This window comes from Ochotona curzoniae, unplaced genomic scaffold (genome assembly GCF_017591425.1).
Source record: "Ochotona curzoniae isolate NIBS_2020 unplaced genomic scaffold, NIBS_Ocur_1.0 scaffold_4505, whole genome shotgun sequence".
In the NCBI taxonomy this organism is placed as follows: Eukaryota; Metazoa; Chordata; class Mammalia; order Lagomorpha; family Ochotonidae; genus Ochotona; species Ochotona curzoniae.
The window spans coordinates 33413624-33440745 of NW_024467118.1; the positions used below are offsets into that span (position 1 = coordinate 33413624).

Consider the following 27122-nt stretch of genomic DNA (forward strand, 5'->3'; position numbering starts at 1 on the left):
TGGCTTCTCATCACTCAGTCTTTGCTCTCTCTCTGACCCCTCTGTCTTATCTAACCCTTGCACTCCAGTTTCTTCTTCCAAGTGTTTCCCATTCTCTAAGACCCAGCTAGGAAAGACACTTGGAAAGAGATTGTCTCCTCTCTAAAATTCCACTTTCTGGCTTCCATTACAGGTGAATGTGTCCCAAGGGCAAGCCTTTGGGAAGCAGCAGATTCCCTGTCCTAGTCACACTTCAGCACCTAGGACAGCATCCTGCAATTACGCATGCAGCAGACTGCTGTTGCAGGTTTTTTTCGTTTCTTTCTTTTTTTTTAAGATTTATTTATTTTTTAAAAATTTTTTTTGTTGGAAAGTCAGATATACAGAGAGAAAGAGAGACAGAGAGGAAAATCTTCCATCTGCTGATTAACTCCCCAAGCGGCAGCAATGGCCAGAACCACACCTATCCAAAGCCAGGAGCCAGGAGCCTTTTCTAGGTCTCCCACACAGGTACAGGGTCCCAAGGCTTTGGGCTCTCCTCGACTGCTTTCTCAGGCCACAAGCAGGGAGCTGGATGGGAAGCAGGGCTGTGGGGACACGAACTGATGTCCATATAGGATCCCAGTGCATGCAAGATGAGGACTTTAGCCACTAGGCTATTGTGCCAGGCCAGCATTTTCTTATTTTAAATGTCAGTTGTGAGGTCTTCAAGGAGACTGTGGCCATCCTGTCCTTGGTGTAGGATTGCACAGATGGTCAGATGAATCAGGCTCTGTACTCGATCAGTAGAAATGAATCATTTTCGTGGGGAGATCATCTCTGAATGGTGGTTAAATGCTTTCAAACACCTTGTAGGGGACCTATTATACTTTTTCTACCTGGAAAGGGTTTTATTCTGATCCATACCATAAAGTGGAGTTTATATTTTTAACTTTTTTGTTTATTTAAGGGAATATTCACCATGTTCTTTTAGTTGGAGTTTCCTATGGAAGGCAGTTACTTCTAAACCCCTGACACAAAGCACTCTCTTTCTCCCCTGCACCCTGTCCTTTTTTTTTTTTTTGGCCTGCTGCGCAGTCTGCCTTTATGGAACCAAACAAAGTCCTCCCAGGGAAGCAGGGATTAGACAAAGGCAATGCTACCCATTAAAGGTATAAAATGGCTCCTTTCCTAGCACATATTTTTTTAAAGTAAAACTCACTAAAACCTAATTAATTATGAACAGAGAGTCAAGGGTAGGAGCATTCAGGAACTGAACTCTCCCTAAATTGTAGTCTATTCTTAAAAGATTGATTTAGTATTGTTAAGCACATACAAATACAGAAATTTGTTAAATCCATGTAAAAGAGAAAAAGGAAGGAGGTCGGGGCAAATTAATTTCACAACAGATCTTGATGTCTGGAATTCCTGGTTGTCAGGCTCATTTCAAAATTTTGCTAAAAAATAGCAGCACAGAAGTAGGAAGGCATTTCACAGAAATTTTCTTCTTTCTTTTAAATAACATTTTGAAATACACTATTATGTCATCTTATTTGCATACATTTTTAGAGCTATGTATCCTGTGCCTGACACATTATACCTGTATACACAGGTTACACTAAAATCATAAGGGTTTTGCTCTGCTTGACAGCTTAGTGGAATGTAACAAATATTCATAGCAACTGACTACATGTGGTCATTTTTATTAAAGGACATGATGGGGCATCGGCTTTAAATAAACTTGACAGTCAGAAGCTAGTCCCTGGAACACTGAGTCCCACCGTCAGTGGACAACAGAGAGGTGGCTGAAGAGGTGGCTTAGCCTCTGTCTCCAGCCTGTTAGTGACCCTGTGTCTGCCCTAACCCTTAAGCTTCCAAAAGCAGCAGGAGGAGCAGCCACAGGGCTAAGCTTTGCCTTTGACAAATTAGCAATCAGGCGCTCGGGCAGCCGGGAAGTGTGGGGCTACAAACGAACCCCAAAGCTCTTTGACTCGCCAGCACAACCTAGCAAGGCTGTACTCTGTCCCCTGGAGTTTGCACATCATCCATGGCCCACGCTTCCCCTGGAGATTTCCTTTGCCACAGCAACAGGAGAGACAAGAGCAGTTCCAGGTCCAGCTGATGTCCACAGAAGCAGAGCCTGTCCAGTTTGTTCACAGCACACCAGCGTCCAGTGCATGCAAGGGGGAGAGCACCTCCTGAGCCTAGGGATGTGGCATTCTCTGTTCCAATCCACCTCCCTCCGGCAACCTCCTTGCTCCTGGCCAGGGCTCAGCATGCAGGGACTGCTTACCCGCATGCTGTGGCGCTTGAAGACATTATGTCGGTGCAGAGGCGGGGTGTGCAGCGAGTTTACAGGAGATGGGTACTCCATAGGGCTGGTGAGCGTGGGAGAGCTGGCACACAGACCCTCGGGGACCTATTCAGGAGAAGCAAAGAAGCACAAGGCACAAGGACAAGGCAAGAAGGCGGACAATTAGCTGCTGCAAACATGAGCACAAAGAAATGATACAGGGCTTGTTCTCCAGGAGCCAATGTGAATGTGATGTGGGTGTTTCATTGGCCCTGAGAAACATGGCACAGCAATGTGCCCTCCCATTCTCCTAATGGATCTGCTACCCTCTATGATGCTCTGTGCACAGGAAGTCCAAACATGTTATTGATCTGAGACAAAGTCCCTTCTCTCAGGACCTCTCAGAAAAGAGAGATGCTCTGTACTTGTGTCACAAATCAGAAGAAATGACTGGCCCATAGACGATCAACTGATTTACTTATCAGTAGGCAGACATGTGGACTTCAAACATTCTTGTTCCAAAATCAACTTATCTTTTAATTACTTAGTCCATGAGCCTTCCTTCAGAATTATGTGGATATAGACGTATATGTGTACTTATATTACACACACACACACACACACACACACACACACACACACACACTTCCACCCCTGCATCAGTCATCACTTCCTAAGGTGGGCCAGGCTGAAGCCAGGAGTCTCCTCTGGAGGTAGCAGGAATCTAAGTCCTTAGGCCACCAACTGCTGCCTTCCACAATGTGCTTTAGATGGACCAAACAGCTGGGATTCAGCATCAGGTACCCTGATACTGGGTGCTTGGGTCCAAAGAGACAGTTCAACTGCTGTGCCACATGTCTGTCCCAAACTAGTTTTAAATGAAAAAAAAAGTACCACTATTTTAAATACCACATAAGAGCATGCATCTCTGTCAAGAATGCTGCGTCCTCCTAAAGCAAGTCTTTCTTCACACAAAGACTTCTCTGTTAGTTCTTGGGAAGGGCTTGTTTTGGCAGAGACATTTCCTTCACAATAAGTATATAATAAGACACCAGTTTCTGTAGGCAGCACCAAGAACACTGACATTGTTTCTCTTGGTTAAGATGCCCCATTTTTTTAACAACTCTGAGCTCAAAGATGCAAAAGAAGAAAAGAGAGGAGGTTGGGCTCCTCTCACCTAGATATGAGAGCAGAGTGATGTTGAGACAACAGATATCTTGAGTTGAGACCCACAACCTTGGTAAGATTCGTGGTCAGCAGTAATGGAAGTGGGAGAAAGCTCAGATAGAACCCTGCTTTCTCATCACTGCCCATACATGTTCTGGTCAGGGCCTCAGCAGGAACCCCAGGGGGCATTTCCATTCTCTGGAAAACATTGGCTGTCCTCAGCTCCCTGGGGTTGCTTTTCAGCAGGTTTTGCTCGGGGTAGGAGGCCAGGGAAGCTTTGGACACAGGGAAGCAGCTGCAGGCAGGCACATGAAGCAATAGACATTACAGAGCAATGCACTCGGGTTAAGGCTAGTCTTCTGAGCTGAGGATAACCTGGCACAATCACATTTCTGCTCTTTTGTTCTGAGTTCGAATTCTGTCCAAGGTGCTGAGGAAGAGCCAACATCAGTCACCGAGGCAGGTGACCACCGCTCCTCACAGGCACAAGAATGGCATTTCAGGAAGGACCATTCCCTTGTTACACATTTACCTGGAATTGCAGCTTGGGAGCCAGAAGGTTGGTTTGTGGAGGGGGTCTATACTTGGGCCGGCTGGGCTGTAAGAGGAACACAGAGTTTATCAGTTGTCTTTCTCTCTCTCTCTCTCTCCTTGAGTGAACACAACTCCCCAAGGTCAGAGATAGCTGAAGCTGTTATTCAGAGTGAAGGAGAGATGAGGGACCAAGTTATCATTAAAATCATTTCCATCCATTGATTACCTGTTGAGTACTGGGCAGACACAAAGAGACTGGCCTCTCTGCCCTCCTGGGGGCTGTTGCTGATCAGACCCTGAGCAGATAGCCTCGCTGTATGTGGTGGCACCTGCTGAGTCAGTTCAGAGGCTAGAGAGCATGGAGGGCTCAGCGCTGGGGGCTCAAGGAGGAGATGAAAGCTGACTTAAGCCCAAGGAAACGGAAGGGCTTGCCATGCAAGGGAGACAACAAGAAAAGCTCCTGTTCACCCTCCAAATTCACATGCTGAAGCCCTAATTCCCAATGTCAGAGTATTCAGAGATGGGAGTCTTTGGGAAGTGATTGGCTTAGATGAAATCAAGAGGGTAGAGATCTTGTGATGTGATTGGTGTTTTTAAAAGAGGAAAAAGAGAGACAAGAGATTGAACTCTTTCCCTTCGGTGAGAATATAGTGAGGAGGAGGCCATTTGTAATCATGGAAAGGACCCTCGCCAGCCATGAGCACCCTGAACTTGGATGTGCAGCCTCCAGAAGGGCGAGATGAGGTTTGCCATTTATGTCACCCTGTCAATAGCATTGCATTACAGCAGCTTGTGGTGACTGACATAGGCTTCATCTTTTGAAACCCACCCACCTGATGGCATAGCAATACAGCCCTGGTGCCTGAGTCCAGGACTTTGGACAGAGACTGTCCCTAAGGAGACTAGGACACCCCAATTCCATGCCCTCAGGCAATCTAATCTGCCCCTAAAAAACTTCTAGAAGAAAAGTGTGCAGGCTTTTTTGGGAAACTCTTGACCAACTGTCCCACAAGGTGTGTGCTGTCTCAGATTCCACCGGCCAGGGGCTGAGTTTGGTGCTGATGGGCAATCAGGTTGGGGGCTGAGAAAGCACTGCAGGGGAGCACCTACCTGGGTTGTAAAGGGAAACATTGGCAAAAGGATTCATCTGTGCTGTCACTCACGAAGTCAGTAAGGCCAGAGCTTGGCTTACCTTGGGTGGGGGTTCCTGGAAGCCTGTGGGTTCCAAGATTTTGGGAGGTCGGTAGCGAGCATTCCTCTCCTGCTCTATAGCAATGTCCTTCTCCATCTGATAAATGTCACTGTCATGGAGTAAGGTCAGATAAGAAGAGAGAAACAAGGTCAAGGTCAGATGCTCCTCAGTGCTCTTCTCTGCACTGGAGCCTGGACGAACCTAGGTGAGCACCACCGCCTCTCACTTCCATTTCTACCTCCCCTGCAGTGGCCCTGGGAAACTGTGGCAGGCTGGGAGAGGAACCCTGAGGCTGCCTCCTCCCTAAGGCTGGGAGGATCGCAGTAACAAATCTGAGAAACCATGCTTGGAGGGCCAGGCTGAGCTGGCTACAGTTCTGCTTCCCCATGCCTCTGGCTCTCTCGTGTCTGTGTGGTATCAATTGCATTTATAGATCAAAGCCTCCGCCAACATTCTGACCAGGCCTCAACTGCACATGTCCTGCTTCTCATCAATCCAAGAGCCATCCCACACACTCCTGGGGTTTACTGAGGGGCCTAGGGACCTCTCTCACATGCCAATTAGGTGTGTGTGTCACAACCTGGCAACCACAGGCCCCGAAGAAGCCTGGGATCCTTGCAAGGGGTTCCTGAATCTGTTGTTCCTATGTGTGCCAAGCATAATATATTGCTAGATCCATACCATGTATGCTGTGGTTTCAAAGTGTATGTATGACACTATGTGTGATGCAAATTCATTATATAGCGATTACATTTTATTGGTAAATGAATTCTAAAACAGTGACTGGTATGACGTGGAGGAATTCTCAAAATATGATATTAAACATATTTCTACCCCTAAGATTGGGAAATACAAATAAAATCCTTTCTTAAGTCTCAAACAGGAACTGACAGAGACATTGTAGGTTTCTCTGGGTCTTTGGCCATCTCTGGATTCCACAGAGAAGAATATTCCATCTGAAAGAGGGGGCCTTGCTGGTCCAAAGATGGGGTCCTACCTCACTGCCTATGATCTTTTTAGGGTCTCAGAACATGCTGTGTCCTCACCCTTGGGAACATTTGCCCTCTCAAACGCTATCTTTCAAACACTTTTCTCCTGGATTCTCTGCTTCTCACACTTCCCTTAGGAAAGGGCAGCAGATGAGTGTAGAATGAGTCAAGAGTGTTGATGAGGACCAGAGGTTTCAGAGACTGTGCTGGGGCCTCTGCAATCATTTCTGTTGCCTTCCCTGCCTGGCCTGCGGAGTTACAGCATTTCCTGAGATTTCTCCTACCAGGAAGAGTCCATGGCTATGGTCTTGTCCCCTTGAAATTCAAAGTATGAGATTTGTATAGCAGGAGCTAGCAAAGTATAGACTGCAAGATCAAATTTGGCCATTTACCTATTGCTGGACAATCTCAAACTAAGAAGACTCTGCATGTTTTTTAGTGGTTAAAAAAGAAAAGAAGAAGAGATAAAAGGATTTTATAACATAAGAAAACTATATGATATTCAAATTTCAGGATCTACAAATTTTGGGGGGTGACACAGCTATTTGCATTCATTTACATATTATCTACAGCTATTTTAAGAGCTATACTGGAAGAGCTAAGGACTAAAAGCTCAAAATGTTACAGAAAAGGTTTTCTAACTATCATCTTTAAAGGAAGTCAAAAGGGGGTAGGCATTTGGTGTAGAGATCAAACTCCATGTGGGATGCCTACAGCCCTTTTAGGAGTGCCTGAGTTCAAGTCCTAGCTACATTTCTGATTCCTATTAGTATACAGTCTGAGTGGCAGCAAATGATAGCTCAAGTATTAGATTCCAGCTACCCACATGGGAGACCCAAATTGAGTTTCCAGCTCCTGGCAATGGTCTGGAGCTGCCCCAGTTCCTAGGAGCTTTTGAAGTAGAGAGGACACCATGGTGCAGGGAAAGCAGGAGCAGGCTCCAAATTCTGCAGAGAGCACAAGCCCATCACTGAGAGTCTGCCTCAAGTCTTTGATTCCAATCCACAGGAATACTTTCTGAGCAGGTTCTCCAGGTGAGACACCAACCTCAGAGGGACAAGACTTTGCTAGGCTCACCTTGTTGCTAAGCTTGTATCTGACAGTGACTTTGGTCTCAATCTTCCCTCCTCTGGCAGAGCTATTGAGTGTGTCTACACCAAGTGTCTGATGCCATGCCTCTGCTGGAAGGATTAGCTAATCCCACTGGACGTATGGTTCAGTGTTGGTCAGAAGGGGAGATATGTGGGTGTGAAAGCAAAGCCCCTCTGGTCACTGCCTCAGTTGAGCAACTCTGACACATGCTGTCTAGGACTGGGGAGGGTCTGCTCACATCTGGTCAGGGAAGCCTATTGTTAACTTTCCAGTGCTGCTGCTGACAGGAGTCTTGCCCTCTGGGCAGCCCAGCAGGCCTTCTGTCCACAGAACCCTGCTCCATGCTCACCTGAGGCTGCACACGAGCTCGGTGAAGCGGGGTCGGTCACTGGGGTCGTAGTCCCAGCAGCGGGTCATGAGGGTATAAAGGATGGGTGGGCAGAGGTCAGGCTTGGGCAGTCGATCCCCTTTCTCGAGTACCCCGATGACATCCTTGTTCTCCAGCCAGAAGAAGGGCTGCTTCCCAAAGCTCAGAATCTCCCACATGCACACGGCTGAGGACAGAGGGAAGGGCTCAGGCCATGTGCTGCAGAGAGTCAGGTCCACACTCCCACGACACCAAGGGCAATTGGCAGATGCATCAGACAAAGGAGCTCTTGAGCTGTCTTGCCTCTTTAATATCTTTTGGGCCCATCACCGGAGTCTGCCCTAGGGATCTATTAACCAAGGCCTTCTTCCCTAGACTCTTTCAACATGGGGCCTTGGGTGTTATGGGGTCAGGAAGTGGCCCTCTCTTAGGAGGAAGTCCCTCCCTCCGAGAAAGTGGGTGTAAAACCCGTGTACTTGTCAGCCTAATACATATTAGCTTCAGTCTCCTCATTAGGAAATTACAGTAACTTGAACCCGGACATCCTAGGCCAGCCGTTGGCCCATGATGGCCTCCCACCCACTGCTAGCATCTCCACTCCAGGGACTGCTCCGAGACTGCTGGAGCTGGTCCCAGACCCTGGGAACTGGGGGGTGGAGGGCAGGCCACAGCTCCCCATACTCTTCTAGTCCTTGTCACAGAGGTGAGAACCCAAGGCCTTTCCCACAGTCACTCACCAAACATCCAGACATCACTGGCCGTCGTGAAGCGGCGGAAGTTGATGGACTCAGGGGACATCCACTTGATGGGCAGGCGAGTCACAGAGGCTTTGGGTGGGAGAGAGGTTTGCAGGAATTATTTAGGGAAGAGAGATCTAGTATCCAGAAATACAACCTAACTCCAGAGAGACCTTTGGCCTGGAGTTCCTCTCTCCCAGGACTATGGTTTCAGGGAGCCCTCTTGGAGTGAAGCAGCCAGACCCCTCCCCACCACTCACCTTTGTAATACTCCTCATCCTCAATGTACCGGGACAGGCCGAAGTCACCTAGCTTCACACACTCAGGGGAGGCCACTAGGATGTTCCGGACAGCAATGTCTCTGGCAGAAGGATAGGGAGGCAATGCCACCAATGGGAGCAGGAATGCCTCAGAGAGACAGACGCACATGGAGGACCAGGAGGACAGAGGGAAGTTGGCTGGCCAGGGTCACAGCTCCAGCACAGCATTAGGGGGCTTCTGTGGGTCACTGCCCCCAGAAAGTCATCTCACTATAGCCCTGTGCCAGCTCTGTTTACCTCACTGTCGATCTTTGCCTTCCACTGTCCCTTCTCTTCATGAATCCCCTTCTTAAGGCCTATTTCAGGCACCCGGAACTTGCTCACCCTTTTCCCTTCTGACACCCTTGCCTGTCTTGTCCCCTTACTGGGGAAGCTATCATTCATTGATTCTTCAAGGATAAACCCCAGCAATTCCCCTAGTTGCCCCTTTTCTTTTCCATTCTGCATGTCCACGGGACCACTCAGGCATCCATAGTATCTCCCTTGGTACGCGTGAGGAGACTCAGGTACAGAGAGTAGAAGGAACTTGCCCAGCAGGTGGACTAATTCCATAGCATCACTCTTACTCTCTCCCTGCCATGTTTTCAAGCAGGAGCACCTGCTGACTCAGTCCATCTTGTATTCTTGGCATAATTACCAACCCCAAACTAGTTCTCACAGGTAGGCTCCTCTTTTTTTTTTTTTTAAGATGGCCTAAAAGCATGACAATTTCAAATACTTCAAGGAAACAAATTATTACTCTACCACATTAGACCACAGCTATTTAAGTGGCATTCTTGATGTTCATGTTGGAAGCTCCTCAGGGAAGAGTTGTGTGTTTTGACCAGGACTCTGTTTCAGAGTCTAGGACTGCTCAGCATTAAAAAGAATCCACACAGTATGTGCTGAATGAGCAAATAAATGGGTGTGTGACTGAATGCATGCTAATGTCTTCTCACATGACTTGGCACAGAACCCGATACAAAGCCACAAGGCTCATGTCAAGGCGGGGTAGGCAGCCCTTGACTGCCTCTTACAGGGAGTCACATCCCAAGGTGAGAGACTCAGGGGAAGACAACAAAGAGAGTTGGAAGAGGAGTCAACTGTATGACCCAAGGGTCGCCTGGACCCCAGGGTCTTCCTGGTGCTGCCTTAGCCCAGCACCTTCTTCCTGGACCGGGTGGTTTGTCTGGAAAAGCCAGGGAAGCAGAAGGTCCGAGTGAGGCAGGGAGCTACTCCGGGGCACTCACAGAGGAGCAGATACAAGGTATTGAGCTATACCTAGCTTCCTGGGGCAAAGCATTGCTCTATCAGCTACCCGACAAGACACACACAGCTGTATGAATATGACAGATGTGGAAACAGAGCTGCAGGGCATGCTTGGGTGCCATACTGGGCTGAACTCTGAGACTGCAGCACTGTCTGTGCATTCCCTGCCTCAACCTTCCAAAGAATCAAGAGAAAGGGCCCTGCTCCTGTGCCACTCTGCTGTCTCCCTCCCCTATGCCTACCTGTGCACACAGTTGAGGCTCTCCAGGTAGGCCATAGCCTTGCAAATCTGCAGCGAGTACAGAACAAGCGTAAGCACCTTCAGGGAGTTCTTGTTGCGCTCCAGGTAATGGCCCAGCTGCAGAAAGGGGAAAGGAGTCATCAGGGGTCCCAGTGAGCCTTCCTACATGGAGCCACCAACTCTGCCAGGAGAGGTGGTAGCAGGTGCGGGGAGGGCAAATCCACAGCCAGCAAAACATTGGCTTCCTCTACAAACAGAAGGCAGGAAGCTGGGAGCAGAGTGCCCAGCTATCCACGGCTCCTCCACTCACCTCCCCATAGGGGTACAACTCCATGATGATCCAGGTGGGCTCCTCCTCGATGATGCCCATCAGCTTCACGATGTGTGGGTGGTCAAGGTTCTTCATGATCACTGCGGTGGGGGGCATCCAGAATGGCTCAGGACAGCTCCAAGGTCCGGGCCCCACCAGTTCTCTCCCAGACTCCAAGGTCCCTCCCTCCTTGGAGGTGTGAGGAGTCTCAGGGGTCCCATCCCCCAGGTCACCTACCTGCCTCACTCATGAACTTTTCCTTGTTGTCCAGAGTACAGTCTTTTTTGCAGGTCTTGACAGCCACGCTGATTTTCTCCCCTTTCTGCAACAACAGTGAATTCAAGGATTTGGTCCAGGTGAGTATTCACAATCATGAGGCCCTCCCCAGCCCCAGGATGGACTACCCAGGGACAACTTTGCTGCCAGCCAACGCCAGGCTGGAGACTTCCCTACTCCTGCTTTGCCTCACTTTCTTAGTCAGGCTGTGTTAGAACTAAAAAGAACTTTCTAGAAGAAACTCCTTCATGGTTGTCCAGATGAAAGCTTGAGCATGTTGGTGGCGGGGATGGTGGTGGATATGCTTGATCTTCTGAAGTCGGCAGGTATATGAGGCAGGGGATTCTCAAGGCTACTAGAGGCATGAGACCAGCCTTTCTCCTGCTCATTCATGCTGTGTTTTACATTCTCTCTGCCCCTTTCTATTGGTTCTTTCTACCAGCCCCATGCCAGGCCTGCTGGAAGCCTGATCATAGAGACATTTAAATGTCCATCACTGACCTGTACACAAACTGCCCAGCAGCTCGCTTTCTCTCTGCTAGGAACCCTATGTGTACCCTGCCTCCCAAGCTCCGTATGTTTCACTGAGCCGCAGTGACACTTCCAGGTCCTGCTTCTAGACTTCAAGCTCTGGCACTTGGTGCTCCTTCTCAGAAAGGACTCTCGCCCCCATCACTGCTGGGTGATGCCAGCCCACATGAAGGAGAGCCCACCTCCAACCAGGTGTCTTGCCCACAGTGGAAAAGGAGTGCTGAGAGGAGCAGAACTCACGTGATTGGTGTAGATCCCTTCATAGACCTCCCCAAAGAAGCCTTCACCAAGAATACGATTCAGAACCACGTCTTCACGGGAGATGCCATACTGCAGGCCTGAACAGATGGAGAGAACAAAGTCCTGGGCACAGAGACCGGCTTGCATCCCTGCTAACACCAGGAATTCCCAGTCTCTTCCTATCCATGGGCCAGGCTGGGAGCCGGGGTCTAGAATGTTCCATCATCTCTGACCCATGGAAGAGCCATGAACCCATGTTTTTGGAAGGCAGGATCCCTGTTCCATATTTTTAGAATTCCCCACAACTCCACAGAAAGATGAAAGTTCAATCAGTGCAGGATAAAATGAACCATCTTTGCTTTTCCACCAAGGATGCCTCTGGTGCACTCGGGTCTGATCCACATACAGGGGAGGACCAATAAAGGAAAGAAGGGCCCATGTTCCTCGTGGCATCCTCCAAATGCCCATTGTGTCACCTCCCAGGGCTCTGGCCAGGCCACCATGGTGGGGTCAAGGACTTACCTCCTGACCTCCTCAGAGTCTCATCGGGAATCTCTGCATAGATGTCAGACTCTAGAATGACAGGAAGAGGCCCACCCCACGGGCACTGTTGAGCATCAGGGCATGGCTCCCATCTGCAGGCCTACAGAGCCACGGGGGAAGGGTAGGGAAGCCAGGGGAGTCCCTGGACACTGTCCCAGACTTCTGTGTGGCCTCAGAGCTGAGGGTCCTTTAGGTTGGATCCCTATTCACGATTTCCCACATGGGTCACTAAGGGTATGTTGATTCGTCTCTCTTATTCTCTGTTTCCCTTTCTGTGACATCAGTGTTGCTGGGGCATAAATGTCTGCTTGGAAGCCACTCATCCTGGGACTGTTCTGCTTCGGACAGTCAGAGCTAAGATGAACAGGCTGCCTCATCCTGACCACCCGAGACAATGTTAACTATTACAGCTCATGATATAAGCCATCACTGACAGGGCATGGGCATTTTTCTGAAATGTGGAGGGAAACTTGGACAGCATCACTAAAGCATGCAGAAGCCCACAAGCCAGTGGGAAGCTTTGGGTGTGGGCAGAGAACCCAGCGGGCAGCCTCACCTATGCTGCAGCTTTCCGAGAAGTGGGACCGCCGATCATCCAGGTTTCTGTAGGAAGTGAGGAGTGGAAGCTGGGTGAGCTCAGAGCCTGGCAATGTGCCCCCACTAGGCAGCCTCAGGGTCCCTCCCACCCACCCTGTTTGGAGAGGCAGCTGTCCTGGATGGGAAGAACCTGGGAGTCTGGCCATGGCCACCAAGGATATGTAGGAAGGGAAAACAGCCACTCCCACCTGAGGGCACAGCATACCCCTACAGCATTTGCTGAGAGGGAAAGTCACCCTTGTGAAATGCTGGGCTGCCAGCCTTCTCCCGGTTGGGAGTCCCCTGCCTGTCCTTCCTCCTCACAGTAGACACAGGCTGAGTTCAGGCCTCGGCTCCACCTCTCTGTTGTACTCACAGCATGGGGATCTGTGGCAGGCTGTTCCGCTTCTCACCATCTGTGGAGAGAGGAGGCGGGGGAGCTGGAGTCTGTGGCAGCTGACCTTCTCATTGCTCCCTCCCGCAGGAGAGCCCTGCCCCGTGGGGGTGCTCTCCATGCATCACAGTGGAGCGCCACAGGCCTTGGGCTAGAGCTGGGGTCTTCCTTGTAGCCTTGTGTGAATCAGGACGTGCTCAGGCCCAAGCCTGTGCTGCCTGACTCTCACCCCAAACCAGACACACAGATACACGCACACACGGTCCAGCTGTTGTCCAGCAAGGGCTCTGATTTTCCCAACACAACATATGCCTCTTCTCCAGTGGCCAGCCTGGGCAGGACCTGCAGCTCATGTGCCAGAGGACCTATAGGGAGCAGGGTGGGCAGCGTGCGCCTCCCTGCACTCATGAAGTCTTGGCCTTCACTTTCAGGCTGCTGGTTCTGCTTCTTCCTGTGCTGCCCCCAGAGGACTGGCTTGGTTGTGCCTCCATCCAGGGCTCAGCCCCTGGGCTGTTGCGTGCAAACCCACCTTTCTTGGGATGAACAATGAGCGAGCCCTTGTGTTCTCCCTGCAGCCGGCAGTAGCCATCAATGAGGTCAGCCATGTTCTCAGCCTCTGCTGGAGACGAGGTTTTGATGGACAAGCACTGCAGAGAGGAGACCAGCCGGAGATGAGACTCCCAGAGCTCGGGTCACAGGTGCACAAGGCCTGGAGAAGACTGGCTGTGGGACCCTCATCTCCTATCTCTGCTCGCATTTGCTGTAGGCACCAGAGGGCGCACTTAGTTCTCCTGCTTTGTCTTGCTCTGAATGCCTTACTCTTGGCAGATGGTCAGTACATGAGAGCAGAAACAGAAAAGGAAGGGCATTGAGTGGGGCAACAGACAGGTAGGCGAAAGGAGACAGACAAATGGCCCACAGTCTGCAGCCTTTCTGATTCCTCAATTCACAAAAAATTCCCTCAAGTCACTGTTTATGTGGTCAGAGTCAGGCCTCTGACTTATACCCGTGCTCTGGTCACCCAGATCTGCCCTCAAAACTTTCCCAGCCTTCCTGACACTAAAAACACAGTAGGGATATTGTTTTCTAGATGCTGTTATAATTCATCATCATCCTGAGGCTTTGTCAGAGCACCAGGTATGGTTATCTTAACTAGATGCCCAGGGAACTCCTGGTCTTCTGCCCATCCCTGCCAAGTTGGCCTGAGCAAGAGCTCTTGACTTACAATTATAGGGCTTCCAGGTCCCTAGGTGTTTTTAGAGCTGCTCACCTGGGGGGCGCCTTCGATGCCCAGCTGCAGAACTGCCTGGCCCTCCTCCAGTGGGAGGCATCTGATGGACTTGATCTGCTTGAACTCAGCCAGGCAGGTAGGCTGTGGGGAATGAAAGGGGCCTTTGAGACTGTCCTGCAGTAGAGACCAGACTGTACAGGTTGCTGGGTATGGGTGGGGGTGGAAAGGAAAAAGAGGTTCTGGAGTGTAACCAAAAAAACTAAAGAGTTTTAGGGCTGAAAGGATTATCTGGGCCAAGTTATGCACATTGAAAATGAAGTCTGAAGAAAGTTTAAACATGCCCAAAGTCATATGCCAAGTTGGCAGTATAGCCAGAGCCAGACCCAGGCCCCTGATTCCCAGGGAAGTCATTGACTCATCTTGCCATTGAAAGAGCAACTCTTGTATCTGAGCCAAGAGGGTAATAAAAGCGTCCTCTCCCTGCTCCCACCCCACCTGTATGCTGAAGAGTCATGGGAAAGAAAGAGCCATCTGCACTGCACTGCAGGGCCCAGGTGCTCTCTTCAAGGCTGTTCATACCCAGGACCTGGCCCCTGGCAGGTCTGTACTCAGCAACATAGGGAAGAAGAAGTGATGGGGCAGTCAGGGAGGAAGCAGAGGAAAAGGATGACATCTCTGACTGGGGCTACCTTTGCATCTTGACTCGTCAGTTGGCGGATGCCTTTTGGGCCAATGACCAGGTCCACGGTAATGTTCCATCCTTGCTGGAATAAAAAGAGAGGCGAATGTTGCCCAAGATCGGCCCATCCCATAGTTCAGAAATTTGACGCCCACTGTCTCTGGACCCTCCAGCTCCTTCATTATACAGCTACTCACTCCCGATGCCTGACCCACAGCCCAAGATGGGAGGTCAATGTTTCAACTCCCTGATGCAAACAAGCAGACCGACATGCATCCTGCCATGGGCGGGTTAACAAGGCCCTGCTGCCTGGGCACCCAGTGTTAGTGGTCCTGGGTTTCTCCCTCCCCCCATGAGGAACTTGATTCAAACACACGATGAAAGAGCCTGTTATTACAATGAGTTCACAGCGGTATGTCTCCTGGTCGATGTTGGCAAAGCCAGCAAGGGTGTTGAAGAACTTCATGACACACTCTTCCTCCTTGAGCGAGGCATACTGCTGGAACGTCTGCTGGATCATCTTCCGAAACTGCTTGGGCTGTGGAGGACAGGGGCAGTGCTGGGTGGGTCCTGATTCCTTTCCCCAGGGGTTCTGCCCAAGTATGGCTACAGGGCAAGATCCCAGAGCCCTGCTGCCAGAGTAGCAGCGATCGATCCCTTACAACACACTCCTGCTGTCTCCAGGGAGCTTCCCCATGTCCCTGCACCATCCCAATGCTCAGGCCACAAAGTGACGCTGGAGCCAGCCAGTTCCATCCTGATTCCCAGCCACATCAAGGACTCACTGGGCACAGTTAGCTGTGACATGTGCGAGTGTCCAAGGCATACAGACACCCTGGATGTCCTGCGAATCCCCAGCCATATCTCTTTAGGTCTGGGCCTGGGGGCCAACAAAAAAAGGATTTTTTTTTCTGGGCCCCTTCTTCATGATTTCCTCACCTTTAAGTTTTCCTGCATTTGCTTTGGGAAAAACAGGTCCAGGCCCACTTCCTTTCTGAAAGAAGTTTTAAAAAAGAACAGCAATTGAATTTCTCCTCGGTGTCACCCAAGAGCTTCTGGCCAATCATGGAGAGTTGAGAGAGTTGGGGATCAGGGAGTTGGGCTCTGCCAGTGGCCTAGGGTAAGTAGGGCGGTGGGAGTGAACAGTCAAAGTAGGCATCAGAGCCAAGGAAAGAGCAGAGCCAAAATCCAGCACTTACTCTAAGAACTCGAAGTTGGACTTCTTGTCGAGTGCGTTGTGGGGCATGTCCTTGAAGAAGCGCCTAGAGAACGAGAGAGCAGTCACAGAAGAATGGGTTGGTGGTTGGAGAAAGGCCAGCAGAACAGGGGCACCCTCTGGGCCTGCTTCCCCTGATAGATAGGGAATGCACTGAGAGGCAGAAAGTTAGGAGGATTGTTTAACACTATAGTTAGAAAACTAAGAGGGAGAGGGGAACCCACAAACTTTATCCTCCAAAGAGACCATGCTAATCCTCTGGGAGACTGAACTCTGGACATCACAGCTGTTGACTGAGAAGAAGAGGATGGCTCTAATCCACAAAACAAACAGCCCAAGGTAGCAAGTACTCAGCTGTCAGCTCAGGAGCACCCACCTCCACTCTCAAGTCCTGTCTGACTATGTGTCACCCTCACTCCCCTGCCTGTAGGACTATGTCTAGTAATTTCACTGACTATTGCAGACATTGTCCTACTGTTGATCTGACATGAATTTAACTCTATGTTCCATTAACTTATATGTTTATAGACACCTGGGAATAGTTCTTTTCAGCCAATATCATAAAAACAGAGAGAAGGAAATTAATTATGTTTCAGGACAATGTTTAGAAAATAGGAATATTAATCCTTTAACTCACAGTCTATAGGGAACGAGGGAGTATTTTTAAATGTTCATGGCAAAAAGGTGTATTTCCTTTGAATTTTATTTTTTCATGAACTTTTTGATACACTCCTACTAAACAGTAAAATGCATTTTAAAAATAGAAAACAATCAAGGAAATATTTTCAAATTATGGGATCAAAAGAACATCTAAAGCACAAAATCTCAGAAGAAATTTCCAGTAAAATTTAAAACATAAAATATTGTGTATCTCTAACATTTTTTTTAAATAGCATCTTTTATTATATTGTTAAGCAAAATAAGTACCTGTCTCATAACTAATATGATCTCATTACTAGAAAAATAAATGTATTATAAAACTACAGAACAGATCTACCCTGTTAATGGGGTGGAAAGATGATTCCTGGTTAACCAAATTCCAAGTAATTTTAGGAGATTTTCTGTTAATTTTTCCTACAGGTTCCCAGTATTACATGTTAAACAGGAGTTATCTATTTCACTTAAAAAAAAAAAAAGCTTCAAGGAGTGAATTTCATCAACTCTTCGTTTCCTCTAAAAACAAATGCTCCCACCTCAACTTGCAAAGGACTCAAGGCAGACAATGCTCAAGTTATTAGCCTACGAAAGCCCACTCCCTCTGACATGTGTACCTCTGTGATTTCTTTTTATTTTCTTTCTTTGAAATACTGCAATATGTAAATTAGTGTGTTCATTTAACTAACTAGCAAATGTGGTACATACACAAATTTTGGAACTTAACGGAACAGAAGAAAATCTATAATTCTGCCATGAGAGGTGATACTTACAAGCACTTTATTAAATAAAATGTATGTTTTGATGAAGACTTTTTTTTAAAGATTTATTTTATTTTCATTACAAAGTCAGATATACAGAGAGGAGGAGAGACAGAGAGGAAGATCTTCCATCTGATGATTCACTCCCCAAGTGAGCGCAATGGCTGGTGCTGTGCCAATCTGAAGCCAGGATCCCGGAGCTCTTCCAGGTCTCCCACATGGGTGCAGGATCCTAAGGCTTTGGGCCATCCTCGACTGCCCTCCCAGGCCACAAGCAGGGAGCTGGATGGGAAGTGGAGCTGCCGGGATTAGAACTGGTGCCCATATGGGATCCTGGCCTGTTCAAGGTGAGGACTTTAGCCATTAGGACATGGCACCGGGTCCGATGAAGACTTTTATGTGCAGTTCAAGTGCAACATTTACACTTTAGTCAATCTTTTTGGGTTCATTATTTGAAAAGTGGCCATTTCAATCTTTACACATTTACTTGATGAAAGGCCTTTTTCTCTGTCTCTTTCCCTTAGCGGTCACCTAAGAGCTACAGAGGTTTGACTTCAATCCTTTTCTTAGATTCTATGTAATTGAGGTGAATATTTTATCATGATCTATCTGTGGTCTCTCTTCCATCTGCATATCACTATGACTATTTTCATTTAGTAGAAATTTGAGGTTAAATTAAAAACTTTGAAAAAGACTATGGGGCTGGTGTAGTGCATAAAGTTGCTGCTTGCAATGCCAGCATCTCATTATGGGCACTGGTTTACATCCTGGCTGTGCCACTTGCAAACCAGCTCTCTGCTAAAGGCCTGGGAAAAGCAGCACAAGATAGCCCAAGTGTTTGGGCCCCTGTTAGCCACATGGGAGACATGAATGAAGCTCCTGGTTCCTGGCTTTGGCCTCACCCAGCCCTGCTGTTGCAGTTTTCTGGGGAGTGAACCAGCAGATGGAAGATCTCTTTCTCGTCTTTCTCTTTCTGTAACTATGACTTTCATAAATACACAAATAACCTTTAGTTTGAAGAGATACTGGTGGAAAGAAAACGGATATTCTCAACATTCACTTTACCAAAAATAAAAAGCTAATTTCATCCATTTCTTTGTTCCCTCCTGTTGTAATGTGGGTAAAGACTAAAGTCCTAACATGAAAGAACATATTTCAGTGAAAAGTGACTGTTCAAGGGCCTAACTAAGTGAAATCCAAGTGTAAAGTCTTTCTATGCCTCACCCTAGACTGAACTCCCAGCACCACTTGAGGATATTTGGGCTGACATGCCTACAGAGGGGGTGGTAGTGATCTCAGCATCTTTAAAAAAAAAAAAGGGCCTCAACTACCATCTCTGACGGAGGCTGGACCTGCTGGGAATGCCCTCTAGTGCCCAGTCAGCTCTCTGCAGCCCATGCCCACAATCTTAAGTGGCTAGCACCAAGAGAACCGCAGAGTCTATAAGGCCCTATGTTTAATGGCCAGGTAAGGACAGTAGAAAAGCAGCATCTTTGCAAAACCCAATGAGTTGTGTTTTACTTTTAAGCAGAAATGGCAGTGCTAACTCATGGTTGACAACTGTAAATTAACCGTGAACTGCATTTTTTTTTTTTTTTTTTAGTTGAAGGTGTCCTGGGCCTCTGCTGGGCCAGTAGAACTCTGGCTGTCACAGGTCAAGAGTGGAAAGTTATTTGTTTTCTCAAACCAGGAAGGGACTCATCTCTAGTATTTAAGTCATGAATTTCAAGTTTTAATGTGAAAGGGTAAAGTTGGGAAAAATAATAATCTTGTCATTTACAAAGAACCTCTAAAAATCAATAAAAATTGTAATTTGGGCTATTACAGCTAAATGAAAATGTGAAACTGTAACAACAGTGCTTGTCAAGGATGGTGAGACAGGATGAAAAGACGGAGCACAGAGGATTTTAGAGCAGGAACTACTCTGCACGACGCACTCATGGGAGGTCTGCTGTCCAAGCTCAGGGAATGCACAACACCAAGAGGGAGCCCCGACACAAACCATGGGCTCCCTGTGACAACAATGTGCCTGTGCTGATGGTAAAAAGTGGACCACTCTGAAGGGGGATGCTGGTGGCGGAGGAAGCTGTGTATGTGCAGGGGAAGTGGTGCATAAGAGATGTCTGTCCTTTCATCTCAATTTTGCCGTAAACCTTAAGCTACTCCAAAAACTAAAGACAAAGAGAAAAAAAAAGCTAAAATGAATAATTATTGAACAACCTCTAGGTCTATCATTGCTCTGAATGGTTTAAGTTCTTTTAGAAATTCCTTACAGCAGTCCTGTAAAATTACCATTGTTATCATCCTCACTTCCCAAAGGGACTGAAGTGCAGAGGGAGCAAGTGACTTGCATGGAGTAGCACAACAAATAGAAGACCCAAGGCTACATGAGGACAGCCCCTCCTCAGTCCCATGGCCCTCTACTCTTTTTAAAATTGTATACATTTAATTTTGATCATTTTACATATTTTATTAGGATGTGAAGGGTTAAGAGCTAGAGGACAGTGGGTGAGACCATTGTTTTTCACATTCTCTTTTTTTCCTCCCTGACTCTTGGGGGAGAAGTCATACTTGCCTTTCAGCCACCCCTGGGTCCCCACTGTGGAGCATACTCCGAGGGTTCTGCTCAAGTGGTTTTGATAGTCTAACAGTTCGGCATTGCTGCCGATCTTGCCACTCCAATCACAATGAAATTTCTCCAGACTCCATTGGCTGACACAGTTCACCTTAGAGTTTTCGTTTGCCCAGGTATTCACTGCCAACTCTTGGCTTGGGTAGTTGATTAATTTGTTCTGTCCTCCATCTTCTGTTATGGTACCAGGTGTCCTCTACAGGCTCCAGTGTACTGCCATATCTTCCATGTGCGTCTGGATATGTTGTCCACTGCTTCATCTAAGCCACTGAGGAGGCCTAGCTCTGACACAAGCATTCCACGGTCAGACCATGGAACCTACAATTTTCTCTATGGTTGGAATTCTGAGCCCAGTGGTTCAGTTGGGGGGGTTCCCAAAGAAACTTCATCTGAGGTGATTCCAGACCTGATTCTCATGTGCGCATGCCAATAGAGGGGCCGGTATTATCCATCACCGAAATCAGTCTATGCACACACTGTTAGTTGCAATTGCTGGGTCAGTTGTCTCCAGCCTTATCTTCCACGCAAACTAATGGGTGTTGCATTCCAGGTCAATTCTGCCCACTGCACACTCGGCCCCTACTCCTAGTTGGAGTGACCCGCAATAACCCCCACCAGGTCTACCCACTGCCCTGGTTCTCGTGCTTGCCAGTATGTACAGCAGGCTGATCCAGTCTGTCCCACATCTCATTCAGCTTTCATACATGTCAAGGGGCACTGAAGCTTAGTTCAACCCAACTGGCCCCCTATACAGCCCACACATGTGCCAGCAGGTGCCACTCTGGCTGGTCATGCCTGTCCCAGGCCTGGTTCTCATGCTCACCAGTTGGAGTGGCAACCCAAGAGAGAAGTGCTCACTATTTCCTTAATGGGCTCACTCCCACTCCTGGATCTTGCACTCTCCAGATGATACTGCGTTTAGCTCAACAAAGTCTTCCCCCTGTGCCAGTGTCTGTTAGCTGATGCTGCAGCAAAGCCCAACCAACCCTCACCCACTCTGGCGTAAGCATGCACCTATAGGTACAGTCCACCCAGCCTGGCTTGTCTCCAATGCAACCTACATGCAGACCAACAGGTGTTGTAGCCTTGTCTGGCCTGGTCTGCTCCAAATCCCAGCTCTCACACTCACCAGTGGGAATATTTGGCCATTTACTCATACCCAACTTGTTCTTGAGAAGAATTGCATTACGGATTTATTTTATTAATCTCACATTTCATATGTGCCCCATTTTTAAAGAAGGATACATTAATTTTTCCCCTGAAGATAACATTTATCTATAGGTAGGTGATAGCAATCCATGATGTTAATAGGACAAGGAACCATTGCTCGAGATTTTTAGGAACACTCCCATTTTATGAACCTTTGCAGTCAACAGCCACAGTCAGAAAATTCAGCCTAATGACTTGACTTTCAGAAATGTAACTGAATCCCTTTGTAGGAAATACAACTTGACTTTAAACTTACCCATTATAACACATGGCTTAGTGTTCAACTTGCAAAATTATTAGTACTGAAAATCTTTGGTTAGGTTTATGAAACAGGTGCTTCCTCATCTTCGCTCCCTAATATATTTCCTGTACTTCAGTGGCTGGAGGGTGAGAATAGGAGCTGTCTGACTCTATTCACTCTCAGGGAGATGTGAAACAGCTCAACCTTCCCATGAAACAAGGTAGCCTTGGCAGTAATCCTGATTTGGTTAAACAGAAGACAGTACTAGACTGCACACTCCTGACAATACTATATACAACAGCACGTCAACATCTTGCTAGTCTTCCAACCCATTAAGCCACCGTTAATGATAACGTGAGAATGACTCAAAGCCTTAAAAATATGAGACAGGGTTTTAATGGATCATCTCTATGCTGTGCTTTTGCTAATAAATGAATGAATGAGAGGTAATAATTACTGTAATGGTAAAGTAAAACCAGAGTCCTGGATGTGAGGTCCATGCATAAAACGGCAAAGGTGAGGCTAATTTTGATGGGGAGATTCTGTGGGCCACATGCAGGTTGGAGGAGCTATGGTCCTGGGATGCATACATGGGTGCATACTCCACAGACGGCCCAGGACTGCCAGCACTGAGTTCCTGAGATCACCAGCAGGCACTGAGGTGGCTTGTCTTTAACTGGCCCCTCAGGAATGCCTTTGATCTATTTTGTCATGAAAACCCACTGAGATATTAAAATCAAAGTGAGACCCTTACCTTCCCAACACACAGCTCCTCACCAGGGGAACCCATCAGTACTGTCTTTGAGACCCCATATGAGGCCGTAACGTCTGATTCTGTAGAAAGAATAGCGACTCTACCCTCTTTTACCTTTAGGGTTAGGAACAGGATCTGCTCTGGAATTGCATATTCAGCAAAGCAGGATATGCAGTGCTCCTGAAAATCTGCCAACTCTTCTGAGGTCGGCTGCATCCAAATCAAAGGAGGGCTGGGTGGCTCAGGTCTAAAACATACTCTACGGGCTGGGCTGATGTGGCAGGCAAAACAATTGCCTGCAATGCCATCATCCTATATGAGCACTGGTTTGAGTACTGGATGCTCCACTTTTGACCCATCTTCCTACTAATGTACCTGGGAAAGCAGCAGAAGGTGGTACAAGCACTTGGGCCCTTGCCACCTAGTGTGGAGACCTTGATGGAGGTCCTGGCTTTGGCCTGACCAAGCCCTGGATATTGCAACATTTTTTTTCCCCTCTCTTTCTCTCCCACTCCCTGTGTCTTATAAATAAGTAAATAAATATTAAAGTCATCCATATCTATCAAACAAGAGTTCCCAAGGTTGGGGGAGGGGTTTTCTGGTTTATTATGCTGCCAAGAGATTATGAGTTTGAACTACATACTGAAACCACTGTCCTAAAACAGGAGAAAGGGCTGGGTAGGAAGGAGGTGGATGGTGAAACCGAATGGTGCTGTCTTGGTCATGATGAGGCTGGGCCCAGGTTTATTCACATTAGCTTCCTCTTTTCCAAAGCACAAGGGCCTCCAATAACCAAGAACAGAATTATTTTCTCAGATTGTTATTCAAATGATGCTTTCTAAACAATGTCATTAGAAGACCATTCTAGTGGTGGTGCTTTTTACCATTGGCCCCAACTTACACCTCCAAGTCACTCCCATGATTCTCCAGTCTATGCTTTTCCTTCCGCTGGTCCCTGGGACTAAATTTCCTTCCTGGCTCTTCCACATACCCATTCTTATGTACCACCCTGGACCTGAAGAAAGTCCTTGAAGTCCAGAGGCCAGTATAGCACCCTTCCAGGAAGGGCTTGAGGTCACATACCTGAGCTCCAGACAGCCCAGCTGCAGGGCCATTCCCTCGCTGACCTTGCTGGCATAGCGCTGCATGTAGTCATTCCGGAGCTGACAGGGAGAAAGGTCCAGGGTCAGACTCATACCTTCATCCCTGACTTCCATGAGCAGAGGTTTCAGGAGATAAACACAGCCTGTCTCCTGGAGCGGTGCCTTGTACCCAATCACCACAACCAACCAGGGAGCACAGATGGGGACTACAACAGGGGCACTCTTTCAGTTGTGCTTCCGCTTCCCTCTAGAACCTTATTCCTCCAAGGGCTGTGGATTGGTAAGGAGTTTCCACATACATTTTCTAGTTTCTCCTCTTTGGCCCCTCATTCTGGGTAGAAGGAAACAGAATTGGGGAGGAGTCAGTAATTTATCCAAAGACCTCTTGATACATTGGTACAAATATCATCCATGACCCAAGAAAAGTCTGATTTGGTCTCTAGCATAGCAGGAGGGAGTTAAGATCAGACACACAACAATGACAGTGAATTGCTTGGATTCCAAGCTTACTCTGTGCAGGCGCTATGCTACATACTTAATGTATACTACACCTAGTGGTGTTTCAGAGAATCTCCAAACAGCTCACAAGAGTCAGCTGTTATATTCTCATAAGTTTCGCAAGGTGGTGAACATTATATCGGTAGCTTGAAAGAGATCACGTTCATAGTATTTACATCATAGAAATCAGCAATAGCTACAAGTCAGGGATTTTTTTCTCTCTTTCCCCCTGAAAGCCAATTTTTCAGTCCACTGCCATGATATCACTTGGTCTTCACAACAATAATATAAAATAGGAATCATTGCTATTATAATTTCTACTTTATAGAACAACTTCATGCCGATAAATGAAGGCTCTAAGAAGATGACACAGCTGGGCCAGAAACCAGGTAAGTCAGACTGCAAAGTTTGGGTGTTAAGTACTGCAGGCTTCTTTTTGGACCTGTCCATCCTGCTTCACAAGGTAGGTTCTCTGGGTCACTGGAAAACTCCAGGGGTTGCGGGGCTGGGAGCTATGAGGCAGGCAAGCAACACTTAAATAGCAGAAGAGGAAAGCAATGAGCCAGGAATATTTTCAAGAAATTTTTCTTGGACCAGCTATCCATATTCTGGGCTTTGTATTTCTAACTGCCTAAGAGAGAATGGGGAATAGTTGGCATTTAAGGTGTGCTGGGACCCTAGGGATGGGTGGATCTTATACTTTTTTACCTGTTGGTAAAAGTAAAGCAGCGTGGTCCTGTCTTCTTTCAGGCTCTCCATGAAGTCTTCAGGCAGGTAACGTATTTGGAGATCATACCTGCAACAGTACAATCAGATTCTCTGGCATCAAAAGGGGAAGCAGGACACCAAGGACAGAAGCAAGCCCATCCTCGGGCAAGCAGAGTTGCCCAGAAGGCTCCTGACCATGGATTTGGGTCTTGATTTTTCTTTCTCATCTCTGTGGTTGGGCAGAGGACCAACAGACAGAGAGCCTTCAATTGTGTAGGTTCACAGACCACCCCTTAACCTAGGCTTTCCATTGTTCCCTGCACTCCCTTTACCATAGCACCACCAACATTCTGTCTGAAGACAGTCCTAGAACTCTGCCCAGGAACGTGGATATGCTGTGAGGCTGTGTCAGACTTTGGAAAATATATGTATTGGATATTCAGGAGAATTAAGCCTGGAAGACAGCTCAGATTTTCCAAATGATTCTAAGGTTGTGGAGAACTATAAGGGAAGATCTCCCAGCATGCCAGTACCCCACATGCAGCTTCCCTTATTCCTACCTCCACTCGGCTTCCACGTGCAGACATTCATACTTGTCCTGAACCTCACCCACTGTCATCTGTGGGTGCAGCCAGTGGATTTCATCTGACTTCATGTGCTTCAGCCTCAGCCCATAGCACTCAGCCAGCTGGATGTTGGGCCCGATCCGCCCACTCAATAGGATGGAGGTGATGATCTCCTATGAAAACAAGAGGGGCATGACTCAGGAATATCCCCTCCTGGTCTCACAATTTTCATTCTGCTCCGAGAAGTGCAATCCCTAGGGCAGAATGGTGTCTTAATATTTTGCATCTCTGATTCTCTTGTGCTTAGTGAAGACTTGCTACCCATTGTGTGGTATCTGATGAATGAACAGTTTGGATAAACGAGACAGGGATAGAAGAGCAGAGAGGATAGAGCAGGAGTGAAAGAGAAAATGCAGAGAGGCAAACAGCACAGAATCTGGGACTTGATACTGCATCCCCATCAAGTAAATTGTTTAAAAAAAAAAACACTTCAATTTTCCAACTTGGCTTTTGATACTGGATGTCTGGACCAGGCACTGCCAGGACTTTACAACCATTTTCCACTAAATGAGTATGACACAGGGACTTTACAACCATTTTCCACTAAATGAGTGTTACACTCCTATTTGGCTCATGGAAAACCCATGTAGGTCATTATAGCTCATGAAATTAAGCTGAAATTTTGAACTCTGGGTCATTGGACCTGAGCATTCCCAGATGGGAAAGTTGCTTCATGCAATGGTGTGGCTAGACAAGATAGAAGGACAAGGCTCCCATCAAGGAATTAGCTGCCATGTTCCCCACACAAGAAGAATGGGCACAGGAAACAGAGTCCTGGCAAGAAACCAGGGACCCGCTCTTGTCCTTCTTCTTGTTCATCAGATGTTAAATAGACCACCTGCCCGATAGGCAAATGTTACAGTCTCCTGGCCCCAGAGCCAGAGCTGGAGCAAGAAGAGGGTCAGCTGAGCAGCTGTTCAACAGCCCCTCTATCAATCCTGCCTGGTCATAAAATCACCTTGGCACCATTTTAACTCAGGTTTCCTGTGTATTCCCACAAACAATTAATGAGTGAGCTGAGTTTCCTCCTGAGAGCAGCTTTGGAGGCAAATCTTAAAACTTGCAGGCATTGACCTATCTCTTGTCTTTATACTGTGCATGACAAGTCTATACTAGTCTAAAGACTGAATGACGCACAGAAGGCTACTATCTGACCAGGAAGAGGTGGGACGCTTGATTACTTGGATTTTACGATTTTTTTTTAACAGAACTCCACAGAGTCTTGAAATTTAGTCAATCACATGCAAGAATCTCTTAACTGGAGTAAAAAGAAGGTTTCCATCTCTTCTAGAAAAACATCAAATTCACATTTAAAATAATACTGTAGGAGTGCCCAATTATCTGTCTGCCTAGGTCAGCATGTGTATGTCCCTGCTGCCTCCTGCTGGTCCTCCTGGGCTCTAGAAAGCATCAAAGCTGGAAAAACTCAGACTGAAAAGCACCTGTTAGAAAAAGGTTCCAAACCAAAAATCAAGTACTATTTGTTACTTAAACCATAGCTTAGGACTGAGCTACAGGATGCACAGTTGTAACAAATCTCACAGGAATCAGGACTGGGTCTTAGCACGGAGAAGACTGCAATGAATGACACCTCCACAGGGAGAGGGGTATGATAGATGGTGGAGTTCAAGGTGATGAAGCAGCCAATTTTGTCACTCTCTCCATCCATTTCTCCTTCATAGATCATCTGCAGAGCTCTGTCATCTTGGTCATCCTGACATATCACCCAGGGCCCCCTGCTGCTTCTGAGCCCCAACTGGAGTCCCCACCTCCGCATTTCTAAACTCAGACCCTTTCTCCAC

General features: G+C 47.6%; 1 protein-coding gene across 3 annotated transcripts in view; it reads right to left on the reverse strand.

The window, feature by feature from the left end:
* Window positions 1-27122, reverse strand: part of PTK2B (protein tyrosine kinase 2 beta) — a 114515-nt gene that overhangs the window by 9307 nt on the left and 78086 nt on the right. For 2 of the 3 annotated variants that reach the window (XM_040966437.1, XM_040966438.1), the window contains exons 3-24: window positions 25255-25433; window positions 24695-24782; window positions 23469-23548; window positions 16118-16180; window positions 15858-15912; window positions 15316-15456; window positions 14929-15003; window positions 14279-14380; window positions 13538-13655; window positions 12991-13030; window positions 12595-12641; window positions 12018-12068; window positions 11496-11593; window positions 10686-10770; window positions 10449-10549; window positions 10140-10255; window positions 8590-8690; window positions 8330-8419; window positions 7575-7779; window positions 5145-5253; window positions 3951-4016; window positions 2252-2377 (exon numbers count right to left, since the gene is read on the reverse strand). In XM_040966437.1, the coding sequence (XP_040822371.1) occupies window positions 2252-2377; window positions 3951-4016; window positions 5145-5253; window positions 7575-7779; window positions 8330-8419; window positions 8590-8690; window positions 10140-10255; window positions 10449-10549; window positions 10686-10770; window positions 11496-11593; window positions 12018-12068; window positions 12595-12641; window positions 12991-13030; window positions 13538-13655; window positions 14279-14380; window positions 14929-15003; window positions 15316-15456; window positions 15858-15912; window positions 16118-16180; window positions 23469-23548; window positions 24695-24782; window positions 25255-25433 (2136 nt within the window). The remainder of the gene's footprint in view (window positions 1-2251; window positions 2378-3950; window positions 4017-5144; window positions 5254-7574; window positions 7780-8329; window positions 8420-8589; window positions 8691-10139; window positions 10256-10448; window positions 10550-10685; window positions 10771-11495; window positions 11594-12017; window positions 12069-12594; window positions 12642-12990; window positions 13031-13537; window positions 13656-14278; window positions 14381-14928; window positions 15004-15315; window positions 15457-15857; window positions 15913-16117; window positions 16181-23468; window positions 23549-24694; window positions 24783-25254; window positions 25434-27122) is intronic. The other variant, XM_040966439.1, reaches the window with a different exon arrangement.